Here is an 18,337-nt window from a genome sequence, read left to right as displayed (position 1 = left end):
GGCCAGGTGTGGGAGGGCGTGAGCACAGTGTTCTTCACAAGACCATGAAAGTCCAGCTAGAATGTTCCGTTTCTAAAATCAGATGGGAACATTCTTCCTCCAGTTCCAAAAGTAAAAATCTGAGAGCAAAAGGTTCTGGCAAAGGGAAAGTGGGGCCGGAGAAGGGACAGACTGAGTAAGCCCCAGGGGATGAGAAGCCTTAGAAGAGGGTGTGCATCTTCCACCCTGGTGAGCACAACGCTGTCCCCTGCAGACACGGGGACAGCAGAAACTTGAAGCCACAGCCCCCCTCCTCAGCACAGGAAGGTGACCTGTACATAGGATGGGACTCCATATCCTCACCAGGGGATGTAGTAGGGTGGACAAGAGCAGGTGAAGACAGTACAGGAGCCCAAATTCTAGGTCCAATGGTAGTTTTTATTCCCCAGGAACAAAGATATGTGGAGAAGTAACTCCAAAAGGAAACAGAGCACGGATGACAGACATGACACCATGGCAGCCTGGCTCAGGAGTCGGGTAGATAGATGGCTGCTCCACAGTGGACCCGGTCATGGCCCTGGTTTCTTGGATCCACATTTGCCCCCTCTCTAAGTGTCCATCTCAGAGGTGGAGGATGGAGACAGTGAGGTGGAAAACGTGCTTGCTCTACACAAAGGAGACAGACAGACTTTCTATTCCCAGAGGCCCAGGGATACCAAAACCTCCCTCTTCAGAATGGAGGTAGACAAATAAAAATGAGAGGGGCTTGAGTGTCACAGACAATCTGAAAGTAATAATAGGGGCTCACTGTGGCTGGCAGAACTGGTACTGAAATGGGGACTACAGGGGAAGCAGCTTCCAGTTTTATGGTGGAGAGTCAGTCCTGAATCAGGCCCTGGGGCAGTTATAACCAGAGTGCTGTTTCTAGCCTCTTACTTCAAAGGACTCTGGCTATGTTGAATCAGAAGCCATTATCTTTTTCCCAGAGGATGTACTTCTATCCCTATTTCTGGCATGATCCTGCTCCCTACGAGCCTGATCCTTTAAAAAACAGATTGGCAAGCAACGAGAAAAACGGTGCCTCACATGCTTGAGATGTGACAGCTTCTCCTGCAGGCAAGAACCTCTCAGAACAAGTTCCTTTGGTATGAGCTAGATCATCCAGGCCTGTCCCTGCAGAACACACCAAGACTCATCCCTGTACTACAGGGTGGCGTCTGGCTATGGCCTGGCACAGTGAGGACAGAGGTGGGGTTCTGAGTCAACATCACAGGGAGGTCTCCTGGAGGATGCAGGTGGAGCTGCTCCCCTGATAGGCTGTGCCATTCAGGGCCATGGCCTCCTTGTCTCTGCTGTCCCCCAGCACACCATTCCTCGGCTTCTCAGGAAACAGGCCAGTGTCCATGAGGTGGTCCTGCAAACACAGAGCCAAAGGGGTGGAACTGGTGAAGATGGATGATGGGTGGTTGACAGGATTCACACAAAAAAGGTCCCCACCAGAAGGGAGCCCAGCAAGGCTGGGTGTGGGAGGGAGAGCAGGGGGAAGAGAGGGAGAGCACAGCACAGTGGGGAGCACAGGGTGGGCTGGGGAGGGGAGCTGACCGGCCCAGGCCAGGGCTGAGCTCCTCTGAGCCCTGAGATCCTTCTGCCCACCCAGCCAGTGCAGTCCTGTGGGTAGAACCTGAGACAGCCGTGTGGGACAGCCCAGGCTTAGCTTATCCTGAGAGGGGCACCCGGGGCAGGGGGAGAGAAAAGGGGTAGAAGGGAACCTGAAGAGTCAGTGGCATCTGTGGAGAAGGGCAGGGAGGGGTCACTTGGACAGCAGGTACTACCTGGCCATAGCTCCTGCAGTGGAGCCGCTTCTGACAGGACAAGGGCAGGAGGGCCAGGAGCTTCGGCAACACTGGGTAAATGGTCGCAGGGTTCAGGGACCGGCCTTGCATTCTCCCTGAATGGAAATGTGCTTCTGAGTCTCTGGGTGGAACCATCTACAGCAGCGGGCCCCATGTCCTCCCTTGGCCCCCAGAGACCCCAGCCCCGACCCACCTCCTACATCCCAACAGAAAAGCCTGACAGCTATGGACACCCAAGAGCTCAGAGGGCAGGAGCCTTTCTCCCTAGACAGTAGAGTCCCTTAGGGCCCTCTGTTAACCCCTCGGTGCTCATCTGCACCACGATCCCACACCCTTACCAGTGAGTAGACTGACAATCAAGCCCACCACAATGACTGTGGTGGAGTTGTGAGCACTGTACCATAAGTAAGACAAGGAATAGAACCGCCGCAGCCCTGTGGGCCTGGGAAGAGCAGAGGTGAGGACAATTAGCAATTCGTTGGCAGGGCATTCCTTGGGCACCAATCTCTACTTGCCCGCATGGTCCCAGGGTCTTGGGACCCAATACCCAACATTTCCCTGGGGCCTCTGGTGGCCCATCCCTTAGCAAGACCCCTGTGAAAGCCCTCAAAGGAGGGCTTTGAGAAAACAAGAAGACAGCAAGCCCCGCCTTACTTGGAGAAGGTAGTCAAGGGCATCAGTGTGGTCACAGTGGCAACGGTTAGATTGGTGGGCAGGGAGAAGCTGGACCCATTAGAGGGAGAGGGTGGCATGCTGGAGCCCATGCTGGTCACGATGCTCCCGATGCCGATCCAGAAGGCCATGACGAGTCCAGCCAACAGGCCCACAACAGCACCCTGCCGAGACACAGTGCATGCCTGTCACAAGGCCAGTCCTGCCAGCCCTCACGGCAGTCCTCAGCTCTCCTGGTGACAGCCCTGCCAACCCCCAGGTCCATCCTGCTGCACGTGACTATGGATCCAGATGCATCACTCACAGGAGGGTTGGCACATGGAAAGAACATTCCAAGGCAGAAGAGTCCCAGCAGCGGTCCCCCAACCATGCCAAAGATGCTGATTGCTGCCTAGGAGGACAGGGTGAGAAGAAAAGGAAAAAGAACACAGACTCAGAAATGCCCAGACTCACCATAAAGCATAGCCACCCACCATGGCCTTGGAGCCCCACTTGTCAGATCTCTCTTCTGCGGGAACAATCAGAACTCCAGAGGTGGCCGGGCGGTGGCTCACGCCTGTAATTCCAGCAGTTTGGGAGACCGAGGCGGGAGGATCACCTGAGGTCAGGAGCTCGAGACTAGCCTGGCCAACATGGTAAAACCGCGTCTCTACTACAAATACAAAAATTAGCCAGACACGGTAGCACATGCCTGTAGTCCCTCAGCTACTTAGGAGGCTGAGACAGGAGAATCACTTGAACCTGGGAGGTGGAGGTTGCAGTCAACTGAGATCACGCCACTGCACTCCAGCCCGAGCGACAGAATGAGACTCTGTCTCAAAAAAAAAAAAAGAACTCCAGAGGGCAGGAAAGGCTGCTAGGGGGCTGATGGAGAGGGATGTGTTTTGAGTTCTCCTCTGAGGCTGATCCTTAGCTCTCTCTCAGCCTACAACATCCCAAGAATGACCCTGCATCCTCTGGCTGCTTGAAAGTCTGTTCACAGTAAAGACGGTCCATCAAAGGGGAATCTCTTACACCTGCCCCCCGGTCATTCCCCTCAATATAGCTTCCCTTCTCAACTTCCTGTTTCAATCAATTCCTTCTCTCCCTTAAAATTGCTTCCTGCCCTCTATAGTTATTACCTGCAGTACAGGTCCCATCTGGGAGGAAATATAGGCCATTCCTAGACAAAGCAGCCCATAGCCAAAGGCTGGGGGAAAAGGACAGGAGAGGAAACAAGAAGGTGTGAGTTAACACAAGCAATGGGGTAAAGCAAGGCTCCCTGCCCAGCCAAACTACCACCTCTGTCTCTCTGGAAACAAAAGGCATATTACATCATGTCCCAGCTTCCTCCCACCAATTCCTCACTCCTATGTGACTCAGAGACCTCCCTAAGACATGCCCTGAGATGTAAACAACCATGCATGCAGGGAAGGTTGTGTGCATCATTAGGCAAGTGCTGAGCCCCGGATAAAGTGGGTGTTTTACAGTAGACTGATGACAACGGTCAGGGTGAAGCTTAGAAAGACCCAGACTGAAGAGATGAGGAAGCATAACCCCACCGAGGCCTCTGGAAAGCATGATGGCCCGGGCTTCAGAGAACTCAGGGAACCAAGGTCGAATCAGGTCTTCCATCGTAACAGTCGCCAATGAATTAAAAGCAGAGGATATAGTGCTGAAAAAGAGGAAGAGGATGAGGAGTTGAGCAAGGCAAAATTGTCAGCTCTATGGGACTCTATGGAGGAAATGGTGTCCTAAAGCGGGGAGATGACAGGTACCACCAAGAAACCTCCTCATAGTTGGACTTGATGCCACCTCAGAGCAGGCCTGGAAGGCAAGGACACAGTCCTTTTTTGAATGTGGATATGGGTTTCATTCGAGTAGATCAATTTCTGGTACCATGAAAGAACTCTTAACCAAAACAGGGGTATCTCTTGAGAGAAAATGTGCTCTGGCCTACAAAGATGAGCTATCCCTTGTCATCCACACAGAAGGGGCAGGCACAGTGAGAAACTTAGAGGGATTCCCCACCCACTACCACCCCGCTCCACCCATCACCTTTTACCAAACAGGGGTCAGGTGCACTAGGCCTGAGGGAAATGGTCAAAGTGGGTACCTGAGAGAGCCGCTGAAGAGGCAGGCAATGAAGAGCCCTGGCAGGCCCGGCAGGCCCTTCAGGAGATCCATCACAAAGTACAGGACGAACTGCAAGCAGAGCAGAGGTGCAGAGCAGTCCTCAGAGAGGGGCCTTCCCAGGGCCGGCTCTGCAGGGAAGCTCCCTTTGCATGTGCCCCAGCGAGTCTATCGAGACTGGGTGCGTTACAAGGGAAGCCAGGGCCTGGGGCATCTCTGCTGACCCAAGTGTCTACACATTAAGTGGAGAGAAAATGAGCTCTACAGAGGGAATGACACAATTCACCCGCAGCTCTGTTTCTGGCTACTAGTGTGACTTCTGCTTACTGGCTACCTCATTGAGTCTGTTTTCTCCTCGTGAAATGAGGCTGTTAGAGGCTTAGGTGAGACCAGGTATGTGATAGCTCCCAGCAGAGCACATGGAGCCCAAAGGGGAGTCAGTAAGGGTAGGTCCTCACCCCAGTAGGATGAACACTGTGGTTAGGTGATGCTAGGTACCGCGATCCTCACATGCTAGATTCCTAGCATCTCAGAGTGGGAAAGGATTTTACAACCATCTCCCACCCAGGGTGGGAGTCCTTTCTGCAGTCAGTCCTTTCCTACCTAGACACTCCTGTTGTGGGGCCAGGCCTGCCCTCACGGGAACAGGACAGGGCCTTCTCACCTGGTCTGGGGCTGCCTGAGCTTGCTGAATGCTCATGGGATACTCCTGGTAATACGCGAACATGACCAGGCCAATGAGGCAGCCCACGCAGAGGGACACCTGCTGGAAGGGGAACACTGCATAACAGGAGCTGCAAAAGAGGTCAGTGCCAGGAGGAGAGCCGGCATTAACAGACACCCTCAGGTGTGTGCCCCTGACCTCCAGAAAGGAGACCCATATCCTGACCACAGTGGATGTGTATGCACTCTGGCATCCTGCCCCACCCCAATTATCTCTGGGGAACCCCTTCCCCTAGACCTTGCTCCACTCCCTTCCTGTGCCTGCACTCACAGCACAGCAGCCTTCTCCGTGCGGGAACTGAGGTACCGCTGCACCTGAGCCTGGTTCACCCCGTATAAGGAGAGCATCATGAAGACACCCCCAAAGGCCAAGGTCCAGAAGGTGTGCCGCACAAAGGGGTCTGGATCCAGCCTGTAACAGACACCACCCAGTCATTGTGCAAAGCCTGAGAGACACAGCCTTCCTGCCCTCTTGGCAACAGGAGTCAGTGGACAGGAAAGGAGAGACACCACTGCTAGGGCCAAGGGGGTGACTGAAAGCAAGAAGCTGGGTGCACTCGAGAGACAGCACAGCCAGTTAGAGGGAGGCTCCATTCTTCCACCCCAGCCTCGTTCCAGGTACTCATCCCAGGTAACGTCCTGACTGTCTATAAACACTAGCCAGGCACCTGTAATCACCCTCCATCTCTGCAGGACCAGTTTCCCACTGTCTGCTGTTACACCTCAGGCTTCCCAGTTTGCCTTCTGCTTACTATAGCCCTGAGACCAGCCTCTAGGATGGGCTCAGCTCCCAGGAACTGCAGACCCTAGCCAGGGGTAGGGGTATACTTACTCAAACCCAGAGATGCGGCCGTGCTGGGAAGCCACGGCCCACACACGCCCCAAGCCGCCCACCTTGGCTGACCCCACGATGATAACTGCCAGCTGCCCGAGAAACATGACCAGTGTCTGGAACACATCTGTCCAGATGACGGCTTTCAGCCCACCCTGCAAGGAAAGAGCAGCAAACCTGCCACAGAGTCCTTCTAAACTCAGCTTGTCCAACCCGCCTTATTTTGTTGTTGTTCCATTTTGTTTTGTTTTGTTTTGTTTTAGGCTTTTTGCAGCCTGAAGCCAGTTTTTAGTTTCTGTCTCTGGTGATACGTATAAAAGAGGGATGAGGAAGGGGCTTTACTGACCCAATCAGAAACAGAAACTAAGAACCTATGACTATATTCTCTCCCTTGGACACTCCTGAAACCATCCACCCTAAGAACATACTACCAGTGAGGGGACTCTCCTGCCATTAGGCACGTAATTGCTGTGACCCTGTTGACATCATTCCCATCCCATCCTCTACCTTCATATACCATCCCCACTGCTAAATCCTATCATAAATCTTACCACCCCAGAATTTTACCTATATTCTCCTCACCTATATTCTCAGCTTATCTCTTCTTTTCCTTCTCTTCCCATGTCCCCTCCTTACTTCATCCCTTCCCCTCCCCACACCAGGGCTTACTGCACTTACCAGGGCTGTATAGACGGTACAGACAATGCCTAGGGCCAGCACGGACAGCCACAGATCAAAGCCAGTCACTGTAAACATAGAAGCCACATTCTTATCCCTGGAAAAGGGTTCCCCAGGGGAGAAGCCCTGGTAGGGCAATCACGTCATGCCACAGAGATAAAGCATTTGGTCATTAACAATGAAATAAATCATTCACCACAATGGAAAAAAAAGTTTGCAGAGCTCCACCAAAACGTATTGATTAACCAGTTCAGATAGGGCATGGCAACGTTACTAGCTGTCAATTGAGGTGGACCAAGCCTTCCTCTGGTAGAGACCCACCCAAGGGCCCAAGCGGTGAATTAATTCTCCATCCAAGGTCAGGTTCTTTTCCGCACACGCTCCTCCATCTGCCTCTCCCAAAGGTGCTTTCCTAACCTGCCATGGCTGAAAGCCACGGGCTGTGTGACTCCTCACCTGCATTGAGAGCCAATGACGGAGCATAGAGCACAACTCCCATGTAGATCACCTGTTGCATGTGGAAAAAATGTGATGGGGGCCGGAGGATGGTGGGAAGAGAGAGGAAGAAAGATGGGCCTCAGCGCCAATATGCCCATGGCTTCCCCTCACCTAGGCTCACTTCCCTCTTCCTTCTCCTCTCAAATTCTGGCTTGCTGCCACCATAGTATCTGTGCTGGAATTGGAAGGCATGGGCAGCAGGATGCCTCTGGGGTCCTCACAGATGCTGACCTCTAGCAGGAATTTCAATCCTGCCAATCTGAGAGCAGGGGAGACTCCAATTCCCTCAGCATGCTTGTGTTCAGGTCCCCCAACATCCCCCAGGCTCGGTTTCTGTCCTCATTCTACTTACCATCTGAAAGATGAAGGTCACAGTTCCACACACTCGCACAGTTTTATTGAATCGAAGCTCCAGGTACTGGGTATACAGAAAAAAGATTTTCCTCCTGACTTCACCCTGACAACTCACACACAACTTCCCTCAAGACACTCAGGAACATGAGGGAATATCCAACCCATATCCACTCTGAGTCCCACTCGGCATAGCACCCTCCTCTCTAATCCTGCCCCTATACCTAACATCACTGAGAAAGAATTATAAACACACAATGAGTTTTCTGTCCCTCTCATTAGGTGGAGGAGGTCTAGGGTCCCAGGTCCTTCCTATGTGCCTGTCCCTCCTCTCCACCTCGACCCCAGTGTCCCACGTACTTCTCCCTTCCGTCCCTGCTCACCTCATAGGCACTGGTGAGATGCAAGCGGTAGAAAACAGGGATGAAGATGTGTGCAGGTATCAGCAGCCCCAGAAAGTAGCAGCAGCCCAGGAACCAATACTGGGTCCCAAATCGGTAGATCTCTGATGGCACACCCAGGATGGCCACGGCTGACTGGAAGGTGGCCAGCAGGGATAGTGCCACCGGAAGGCAGCCCATTTTGCGGTCTGCCATCAGCAGCTCACCAACAGTATGCCGGCCCCAGCCACGACAAGCATGGTAGAGCCCAATGGCAAGAGAGAGAACCAGCAGCAGGACGAACACCACATAGTCCACGATGGAGAAGGTGGACATGCCCACGCTTGTGCCCGAGGTTGGGGAAAGAGGGGCTGAGGTGCTCACCCCTACACTCATATCCTCACTGTGTTTGTGATCTGCAGCCAGTTGCTGCTCCAGGGCTCTGGGGTAGGGCAGGGGCGGATGTGTGGCTACAATCTGGCTTCCAGCCACAGTCTCACAGTCTTCCTCCACAGAGTGATACTGTTCAGGGTGAGCTGCAAAGGAATTAGCTCTTAGTGAGGCCTATCTTGCCTTGGTAGCCATTCACCCTTGGGCCTTGTACATCTCATGCCATCAGAAGTGGACCAGCCAGCATAGTGGTAGCCCTTCAAGGTCTGGAGGCCCTGGTATAAGTTTGGTAGGGGACGTAAGTGAGGGAGAAGCATCAGAGTGCAATAGCCAGGAGACAATATAACTTGGCCAGGACCTTTGAGTATGCACAGCTGTGAAATTCAACAACCTTCTTAGGTTTCCACCCGAGTACCAAAAGAAAAATAAACTCTAGCCTAAGTTTCTTTGCAGAATTTCCCAGCCCCACTTGAAGGCACAGACCCAGTCACTACAATACACTAAGCCAGCAGAGCCCAGCCTGGCGCCACAGCCCAGCAGGAAACACAGCATGGAGACTAACGGCAGCAGGGCTTCCCCTACTGCCCCTGGCCTTGGCCCTCGCCTCCTGTGATCCCCAGTGTCACCCTTCTAACTGATCATCAGTGAGACTGCCTCTGTGGCAGCCACAGACTCCATTTCAGGTGTCCTCAGGCCAATCCCTTTCTTAAGGTTCTCCCCAACACCACTAGATAAGTGCTGCTACCCACCTCTCAGCCCCTCTACCTGCAACATCACAGTCAACAGCAGACGCAGGAAGAGCGGCTGGATTCAAAAGTGAGAGGGGAAAGGTGAGAGGGCACCATGCTGGAGTCAGGGTTTCAGAATTACGATTCTCCATTCTGGAGAGAAGCAACCCAGCCAGGGAGCTGAGAGGCAAAGGGACCAGCCAAAGAGAGTGGTTGTATCCTGCTGGGGACAGACACCTACCTGGAGAAGCAATCTCTGTTCTGAGGCAGAGTTGCCTGGAGCTGCAGAGCTGAGGATCTGGCTCTATGAGTAGCTGAGGTGAGAGATCAGGAATTGGGGGTGGGGTGAAGCTCCGCAGTCATTTGTTCTGGCCCCTTCAGGGAACCAATCGCTGTGTTCCAAATGGCCCTATCACCCTATGGCCCCCAAACTCCAACTCAGCCCTAGAGGCTCCAGAACAGGGAAGAGGGAGCTCATATTCAACAGCATTCCTAGATGGATTAGGCTTTCAGCCTAAAGTACTCTTGGCACTCTGTGCGGGAGGGAGTTGGAAAGAAGGAACTGAAAAGATGGGAAAGTTGAAAGTTGATTTTCTAACTCCTGCACAAGAAATGTTAATCCCCCAAGAATACACCACAATCCTCAGAGAAAGAGGGAAGGGATTGTAATATTTAAAATCTTAAATCTTTGGACACCACTATTACAACCAACCCCCCACCACTGACCATTTCACAGATAAACACGCTAAGGCTCAGAAAGTTCCAGTGACCTTTCCAAAAGCACAGAGCCGACTATTGTCAGAGCATAAATTAGAACCCAGGTCTAGGGATTCACCATCCACCCTGTCTGTTCTCCAAGCGCATCATATTGTCTTCAGAGGCAATCCGCTGGGGTACTTATTGGTATGGCCAAAAAAACACCAGAGAATGCCATGTAGTTAGACAGCCTAACATGACGACAGTTAACATTTGCTGAACACCTGCTATGTAACCCAGCAGTGTGTGAGGTGCTTTATAAACATTAGTAATAATACATAATGAAACCAACATTTTCAAAACAGCATGTCTCAGGTTAAGACACGAATACTCTCCAGCTAACACAAGAAAACTGAGAGATTAAATAACTTGCTCAAGGTTATGCAGCATGATACAAAACAAGAGAGAAAGAAACAGTGCTGTCTGCAGCTATGACAGGTGTTCACCAAGGGCCCTGTCCTCACTATTCCCAGAACCAGGGCAGGAGCAGAGTGTTGTAGTCAGTCATTCACAGGACATAGTTTAGATTTCAACTAATCAAGAGACAGACTAACATAAACTATGTCTTCTGCTTTTGCCCACTAGGAGAAAGATTAGGCTGTCTTTCCGCTCTCCCACAGTGTGTTCTTGGGCAGACACTGTCTGGCTGGCAAGATATGGCCTCACGCAGACTAAACCTGAACTCTGAACCTCTTGGGGCCAATAAAGAGGGAAAATCAGAGCTGCCAACTCTTGGATCACATGTTCTACAAGATTCCCAACAGGCTTAAACTCTGGTTTAACCTAAACATGCCCTGGGCCTTTGCACATTGCAACACCCTGAGTTTTCTCATTTGTCTTTGGCAAGTTTTTACTGCTATGATAGAGATGATGGGAACTACTGGGGAGTAAGAGGAAAGAAGATGTCTCCTGTGCGCAAAGAACACAGAACACTACAGGGTTAGTGATATAGAGAGGTAGGTGGCCAGAGACAGGAAGGAAAGTCCCAGTATGGGATACGGAGGTACAAAAATAAACACACTGTGCTGATGGGACCTCCTGATAAAATTCTATTTGCGTGATGTATGGAGAATTCCCCTGGATGGCCTGAGACAGCCCCAGGGAAGACAGGAAAAACCTGACCTGGCAACAGACCAGATTCTGAGAACAAATCTGTGGTTTTCTAAAAACCCTACATTGATCCAAACGCTATGGACTTGCATCTCTCCAGAAAGAGGGCGGCCGAAAGCAAGAGCTAGCTGTTGTTTCACTACAACTATAACACGCTAAGGCACAAATAGCAGATTGTGGGACCCCCCCACCTTTTTTTTTTTTTTTGAGACGGAGTCTCGCTCTGTCACCCAGGCTGGAGTGCAATGGCATGATCTTGGCTCACTGCAACCTCTGCCTCCCGGGTTCAAGCGATTCTCCTGCCTCAGCCTCCCAAGTAGCTGGGATTACAGGCGCCCGCCACCACGCCCGGCTAATTTTTTTCTATTTTTAGTAGAGAGGGGGTTTCACCGTGGTCTCGGCCTCCCAAAGTGCTGGGATTACAAGCATGAGCCACCGCGCCCGGCCCCCCTTTTTTTTTTTTTTGGAGACAGAGTCTGGCTCTGTCGCCCAGGCTGGAGTGCAGTGACACGATCTCGGCTCACTGCAACCTCCGCCTCCTGGGTTCAAGTGATTCTTCTGCCTCAGCCTTCTGAGTAGCTGGGACTACAGGCATGTGCTACCGCGCCCAGCTAATTTTTTTTTTTTTTTTTTTGTATTTTTAGTAGAGACGAGATTTCACCATACTGGCCAGGCTAGTCTCAAACTCCTGACCTGATGATCCGCCTGCCTCGGCCTCCCAAAGTGCTGGGATTACAGGCAGTGATGTGGGACCCCTTTTAAAAACCTGAACTTGGCCTGGCGCGGTGGCTCATGCCTGTAATCCCAGCACTTTGGGAGGCCAAGGCGGGCGGATCACGAGGTCAGGAGATCGAGACCATCCTGGCTAACACGGTGAAACCCCGTCTGTACTAAAAATACAAAAAATTAGCCGGGCGTCGTGGCGGGCGCCTGTGGTCCCAGCTACTCGGGAGGCTGAGGCAGGAGAATGGCGTGAACCCGCGAGGCGGAGCTTGCAGTGAGCCGAGATCGCGCCACTGCACTCCAGCCTGGGCGACAGAGCGAGACTCCGTCTCAAAATAAAAATAAAAATAAAAACCTGAACTCACTTTGGTCACACACTGCAGTGGATCGCATTGACTCCTACAAAAGGCAATGAGACCACTGCAAGACTAACTGTTCCAAAAAGATTCCCTCAAAATCTGTCCTGGGGCCTATAATTCCTCCAGGTGTGAAAGGCTTTGGGGACCCTCCTTAAAATGCTAATAGCTACTAACACCTTAGAAAATTTGCCAGCCAGCTAAATGTAAACCTTTCAGGAACTTCCAGGCAGACACCATGGGGGCAATGTGGAAGGGAAGCCTGGCTCGGCTACTCCAGATGATCACTTGGGTCGGCTTTAAGGAGCTTTCTGGCTGGTCCTAACCAACACTGTCGCGCCGGGAGCAGGGATCCCCTGGCGCCCTTCAGTCAGGACGCTGGCCGACCGTGAGGCAGCAACGCACTCCCTTACCTCCGTGGTTCAGTCAGAGCTAGAAAGGTCCCTTTGTGCTTCCTGAGATCAACATCGCTCCCTTTTCCTGGGAAGGCAAAGAAAATGAGTTAGGGAAGCGTCTATCCCGCTCCTATCTCCTCGCCAGGCTCCGGGACGCTATGCGCTATCAGGATTGAGGTGAAGAGGACTAGGTGCCCGGGGCGATCCAGGCTCGTGTCCTCCCGCTGGAGTTTGAGGTTTGCCCTTCCCTCATCACCCTCACCCTCGTTCTTTCCCGGTTTCCCGCTTCCCTCTACGCCGCGGAGACCACCACCTTACCGCTCGCACTTAAGATCTTCTCAGACCCACGCCGGAGGCCGGCTCGCTCCGCCCCTCCCCGCCCCCTTGTCCCCGCCCCGGCTCAGACGCCGCACCCCGGAGCCTCTCGGCACCGGCTCACGCTCTCCAGGCCCACCTGCCCGGTCTCCACACGTGGGTAGCCAGAGCCGGGCCGCGCGCCCTGGCCTGGAGCCCGCGGGGGCCCCGCCCCCTGCCCGCCCCGCTCGCCGCGCCGCCATGTTTACTGAGGGCGGATGGAGGGGCCCGAGTTTCTGCGAAGACGCGACCTCGGCGTCCGGACGCGGGGAACACCGGGCTGAGGGAGTCTGCACTCGGCTCCGGGAAGCCGCGCGGCGACGGGGGAGGCCTTCACTAAAGGGGAAAAGGAAGAGGGGGTCGGCCAGTGTCCCCGAAAGAGGGCTGGGGCGCACGAAGACCAGCGCAGAGCTCCACGAGCAGGACAAACCCCCAAGCAGCCCCAGGGCGACTGGACCAGGCCGCTTAGGCCACGCCCGGGGAAGAGGGCCTGACGCGCTGCGGGGCGGGGCCGCGGAGCTGGGTCGCGCGAGCAGCGGAGCACCAAGGGAACGGAAAATGGCGCCTCACGGCCCGGATAGTCTTACGACCCTGGTGCCCTGGGCTGCCGCCCTGCTCCTCGCTCTGGGCGTGGAAGGGGCTCTGGCGCTACCCGAGGTACAGAAGCAAGTTTGAGGTCGGGCTGAAGCAGGGTCGCTGGCCAGCCGTGCGTCGCGCTCGCCCGCGGCTCCCCTTTCTCGGCGGGCCTGCGGCTCTGATTTCGTCCCTGACGCTTCCCGACCCTGCCCAGCCAGGTCCTGTTCCCAAGTACTCAAGTCGTGCAGGCCTTCGGCGCCCCAGTCCTGCCGACTTTCAAAGACCTGTGAAACTTGATCTCGCCCCTTAATTTTTGAATAACTTTAAGTTCTTTCTACAGACGGGTCCTCTGGCTCTTGTGTAATCTCTCTACGCACGAACGCCATATATCGTGCGGTGGTAGGGCTGTACTTTTCTTTTGTAATGCTTGATGAGTTCTTTACGTACCTGCGGTCCTTTTACACCGGGCCAAACTAGGGCTGTCAGATTGAGAAGTCTCTGCAGAAAGCGTAATAAATATGTTCGAATAGTGATCTAAAGAGATGAGGACATTCCCTGGGCGATATCTGGTACTGAAAGTGTCGGGAGCTGATTCGGCGCCGGACTCTAGAGAAAGAAATGGCATCTCCTAGCCTAGCCTGTTACAAGGGTGGGACATGAGCCGTTTATCCATTTATCGGCCCCGTGTTAGAGGAATTCTGGAAACGTGTACTGGCAGTTAATTCTTGATCGCCGTTTGTTCTTTTCTTGGCTTTTCTTTCTGGAGTTCTAATGTTTGTTTCTCTTCTGCAGATATGCACCCAATGTCCAGGGAGTGTGCAAAATTTGTCAAAAGTGGCCCTTTATTGTAAAACGACACGAGAGCTAATGCTGCATGCCCGTTGCTGCCTGAATCAGAAGGGCACCATCTTGGGGTGAGGGGAAGACATCCCTAAGATGCTGGATACAGGCCATTCCTTAGCCTGGCTGCTTTTATACCCTTATATTATTTAAAGAATCCACCTATGATGGTTTCAGCTGTAATCATCACGCAGATGTCTACCAAAACTAGATCTCTTTAGTGTCTTTTTACCTTTCCACACTCCAGGTACATACGGGTACCTCTAGCTTCCTATTAAGCATTTCCTACTGAGTGCACCCTAACTTCAAACTCAAAATGTTATGTTTTACTTCCATTCTCTTCTTTCCTTCATCTACCTGAATACTTCTCTATATTAAGCTTTTAGAAAACCAACATTTTCCATTATCACTCTCTTGCTTTAATACTGTATTTAGTAACTGTCTGTTGCTCTCAGGACAAAATTCAAACCATTAACTACCATACACTAGTCCCAACCCACTTTTCCAACATTATTTCCAATTACTTGTCCACTCAAACCTCCATAATGGTCTGCACCAGCCAGATTTGCCTACCCTCAAAGGCATTCCACCTTTGTTCAGGCCTCTCTCCATACCTGAAATTGCCTTCCTCCACCAAATTAGGAAATATCCATCAATTCAATTCCAACATCTTTTGTGAATATTTCCTACTACTAAGTTCCAGAGTAATACCTTTTTTAAATTATTATTTATTTTTTTGAGACGGAGTTTCACTCTTGTTGTCCAGGCTGGAGTGCAATGGTGTGATCTTGGCTCACCACACCCTCCACCTCCTGGGTTCAAGCGATTCAGTAATACCTTTTTTAAAAACTTTCTGTAATCTTTAGCGTCCACTCAAATATATTTATACACTGTCCTGTGGTTTCTTTTATATTGTAATTTAATGTTTACAGTGCTTTTATTTTTGGGCAGTGGTCTTGTTCTTCTAACTACATTGTAAGCCACTCAAAGGCCAAAATACTGTGTTACATATTTTTAACATTTTCCCAGTGTTTGCAGTTTGTAGGGACTCAGTAAATATTTGTAGAATAAAGGAATGGATAGCAGTAGATATTGAAGAAAAAAATAATGTGGCATGATCCTTAATTTCCAGCAGTTTACAACCAATCTGTGGTAGAAAATACATGTGGAAAAAAAACTTTCATTTATGTGACTTGCATTTTTTTTTTTTAATTTAAAAGCCCTCTGTGGATCTGAAAATCATAATATGAGATTCACTACTGTAGACAAGAAACACAGATTTCTCCCAATAGATGCATAACCGATTAGAACAGTGCTGGCGGATAGAACTTTCTGTGATTGTGAAAATGTTCCGGGCCAGGCGCGGTGGCTCACGCCTGTAATCCCAGCACTTTGGGAGGCCCAGATGGGCGGATCACGAGGTCAGGAGTTCGAGACCAGCCTGACCAACATGGTGAAACCCCGTCTCTACTAAAAATACAAAAATTAGCCAGGCGTGGTGGCATGTGCCTATAATCTCAGCTACTCAGGAGGCTGAGGCAGGAGAATTGCTTGAACCTGGGAGTCGGAGGTTGCAGTGAGCCAAGATCATGCCACTGCACTCCAGCTTGGGCAACAGAGTAAGACTCTCAAAAAAGAAAAAAGAAAATGTTCCATATCTGTACTAACCAGTACAGTAGCTACTAACATGGTTATTCCATTTGCACTTGAAATATGGCTAGTGCAAATGAGACACTGAATTTTTAGGTTAAATTAATTTTTCTCTATAGAGTCAGGGTCTCAGTCATATTGCCCAGGCTGGTCTCAAATTCTTAGGTTCAAGTGATCCTCCCCTCTTGGCCTCCCAAAGTGCTGGGATTACAGGAGTGAGCCACTACACCCAGCCTAAGGTACATTAATTTAAATTTAAGTAGTTACATGTGGCAAGTGGCGATTCTATTGGATAATGCAGAATTAAAATGTCTACCACAGCTCCTAGTGTGTGACTGTGAACACAGCTGTGTTCAATTATTAGCTGAAAAGGGGCTTGTGTAGTCAAATACACACTGTGCCGTGGCTGAAGAAAAAGAGGAACACACAGTTATATTGATTACTTTATTTCCTCAGGCTGGATCTCCAGAACTGTTCTCTGGAGGACCCTGGTCCAAACTTTCATCAGGCACATACCACTGTCATCATGTAAGTAGTTAGGTACCTCCCACCCAAAAGGCTAATATAATGTAGGTTGATGCGAAAGTGCTAACATTGTGTGCTTTGCAGAGACCTGCAAGCAAACCCCCTCAAAGGTGACTTGGCCAACACCTTCCGTGGCTTTACTCAGCTCCAGACTCTGTGAGTAAGGGTATGCGAAGAGAATCAAAGAGGGATGATGCTGTGAGTTTAGCAACTTTGCATGTTATGACCACATTTCTCTTTAGGATACTGCCACAAGATGTCAACTGTCCTGGAGGAATTAATGCCTGGAATACTGTCACCTCTTATATAGACAACCAAATCTGTCAAGGGCAAAAGAACCTTTGCAATAACACTGGGGACCCAGGTATGCTGTCTTACCTCCAAACTTCTGGGAATTGTCTTTTCTCCCTTGTATTTTCCACTTTAGATCAGAAAGACAAAGTTGCTTAAGTGCCTTTCATTCAGAGTTCTGGGGCTATAACCCCTTTGAAAGAAAAGATCTTAAGATATACTCTATTATTTGTCTCACGCGTGTCCGTGTAAAGAGACCACCAAACAGGCTTTGTGTGAGCAACAAGGCTGTTTATTTCACCTGGGTGCAGGTGGGCTGAGTCCAAAAAGAGAGTCAGCAAAGGGTGGTGGGATTATCATTAGTTCTTACAGGTTTTGGGATAGGCAGTGGAGTTAGGAGCACTGTTTTGCGGGCAGGGGGTGGATCTCAGAAAGTACATTCTCAAGGGTAGGGAGAATTACAAAGAACCTTCTTAAGTGTGGGGGAGATTACAAAGAACCTTCTTAAGGGTAGAGGAGATTACAAAGTATATTCATCAGTTAGGGTGGGGCAGAAAGAAATCACAATGGTGGAATGTCATCAGTTAAGGCTATTTTCACTTCTTTTGTGGATCTTCAGTTGCTTCAGACCATCTGGATGTATACATGCAGGTCACAGGGGATATGATAGCTTGGGCTCAGAGGCCTGACATTATTGTTACTGTTTTTATCTGTAATCTTTCCTCTTCCTTTATCCTAGCAATGATTGAGAGAATCTAAGTTGAAACAGATAATTAAGAAATATGCCTAATGAAATGGATGCAGTGATGTTCTCTATTTCTCTCTGGCCTCCAGAAATGTGTCCTGAGAATGGATCTTGTGTACCTGATGGTCCAGGTCTTTTGCAGTGTGTTTGTGCTGATGGTTTCCATGGATACAAGTGTATGCGCCAGGTGAGGAATTAGGTCGTCTAACTAGGAATACAAGGAATGCATAGAGCAAGTCTTCTCAGAAAGGAGAGCCACAAGACCAGGAGCTGATACAAATTTCCTATAGGTGGAAAACAATAGAATTGCCCTAGACAAAGTGATAGGTATATTAGGAAAGAACTAGGTGTTAGGATGTGGCCCGCCATGTAACGTTGTATGGGGATGTTTTTTGGTCTGTTGTTCACAGGGCTCGTTCTCACTGCTTATGTTCTTCGGGATTCTGGGATCCACCACTCTATCCGTCTCCATTCTGCTTTGGGGGACCCAGCGCCGAAAAGCCAAGACTTCATGAACTACATAGGTCTTACCATTGACCTAAGATCAATCTGAACTATCTTAGCCCAGCCAGGGAGCTCTGCTTCCTAGAAAGGCATCTTTGGCCAGTGGATTCGCCTCAAGGTTGAGGCCGCCATTGGAAGATGAAAAATTGCACTCCCCGGTGTAGACAAATACCAGTTCCCATTGGTGTTGTTGCCTATAATAAACACTTTTTTCTTTTTTTTTCTCTCTTTCTTTTTAAGGAAAGGCGCCCTGCCTTTACGTATTTCTTGTTTGGGGTGGGAGGGACTGCTTTAGGGCAGCCGGTTTCTTCAGGTT

The 18,337-nt window shown here is 50.7% G+C and overlaps 2 protein-coding genes across 11 annotated transcripts; one reads left to right on the top strand and one right to left on the bottom strand.

Moving 5' to 3' along the window:
* Positions 1 to 396: 396 nt before the first annotated feature.
* Positions 397 to 14,085, bottom strand: SLC5A6 (solute carrier family 5 member 6). 10 transcript variants are annotated; one of them, XM_009237460.4, is made up of 17 exons: positions 13,914 to 14,085; positions 12,555 to 12,621; positions 8,082 to 8,614; positions 7,700 to 7,765; positions 7,306 to 7,357; positions 6,850 to 6,917; positions 6,172 to 6,326; positions 5,611 to 5,751; positions 5,281 to 5,410; positions 4,600 to 4,688; positions 4,046 to 4,158; positions 3,626 to 3,693; positions 2,809 to 2,895; positions 2,487 to 2,668; positions 2,171 to 2,274; positions 1,812 to 1,927; positions 397 to 1,393 (listed from the first exon to the last, which is right to left on the bottom strand). In XM_009237460.4, the coding sequence occupies exons 3-17, from the start codon at positions 8,472 to 8,474 to the stop codon at positions 1,247 to 1,249; spliced, it is 1,911 nt and encodes a 636-aa protein (XP_009235735.1). In that variant the 5' UTR covers positions 8,475 to 8,614; positions 12,555 to 12,621; positions 13,914 to 14,085; the 3' UTR covers positions 397 to 1,246. The 10 variants fall into 10 exon arrangements, with proteins under 10 accessions (XP_009235735.1, XP_002812238.1, XP_009235733.1 ...); XM_002812192.6 differs by lacking the exon at positions 13,914 to 14,085 and adding an exon at positions 13,100 to 13,377; XM_009237458.4 differs by lacking the exon at positions 13,914 to 14,085 and adding an exon at positions 12,991 to 13,079.
* Positions 13,085 to 18,240, top strand: ATRAID (all-trans retinoic acid induced differentiation factor). Its single transcript, XM_009237466.3, has 7 exons — positions 13,085 to 13,547; positions 14,259 to 14,380; positions 16,413 to 16,484; positions 16,566 to 16,637; positions 16,724 to 16,845; positions 17,607 to 17,704; positions 17,928 to 18,240. The coding sequence occupies exons 1-7, from the start codon at positions 13,092 to 13,094 to the stop codon at positions 18,030 to 18,032; spliced, it is 1,047 nt and encodes a 348-aa protein (XP_009235741.2). The 5' UTR covers positions 13,085 to 13,091; the 3' UTR covers positions 18,033 to 18,240.
* The last annotated feature ends 97 nt before the right edge of the window (positions 18,241 to 18,337 follow it).

This window comes from Pongo abelii, chromosome 12, assembly GCF_028885655.2.
Source record: "Pongo abelii isolate AG06213 chromosome 12, NHGRI_mPonAbe1-v2.0_pri, whole genome shotgun sequence".
Lineage (NCBI taxonomy): Eukaryota > Metazoa > Chordata > Mammalia > Primates > Hominidae > Pongo > Pongo abelii.
This window is presented reverse-complemented; position numbering and strand designations above follow the sequence as displayed.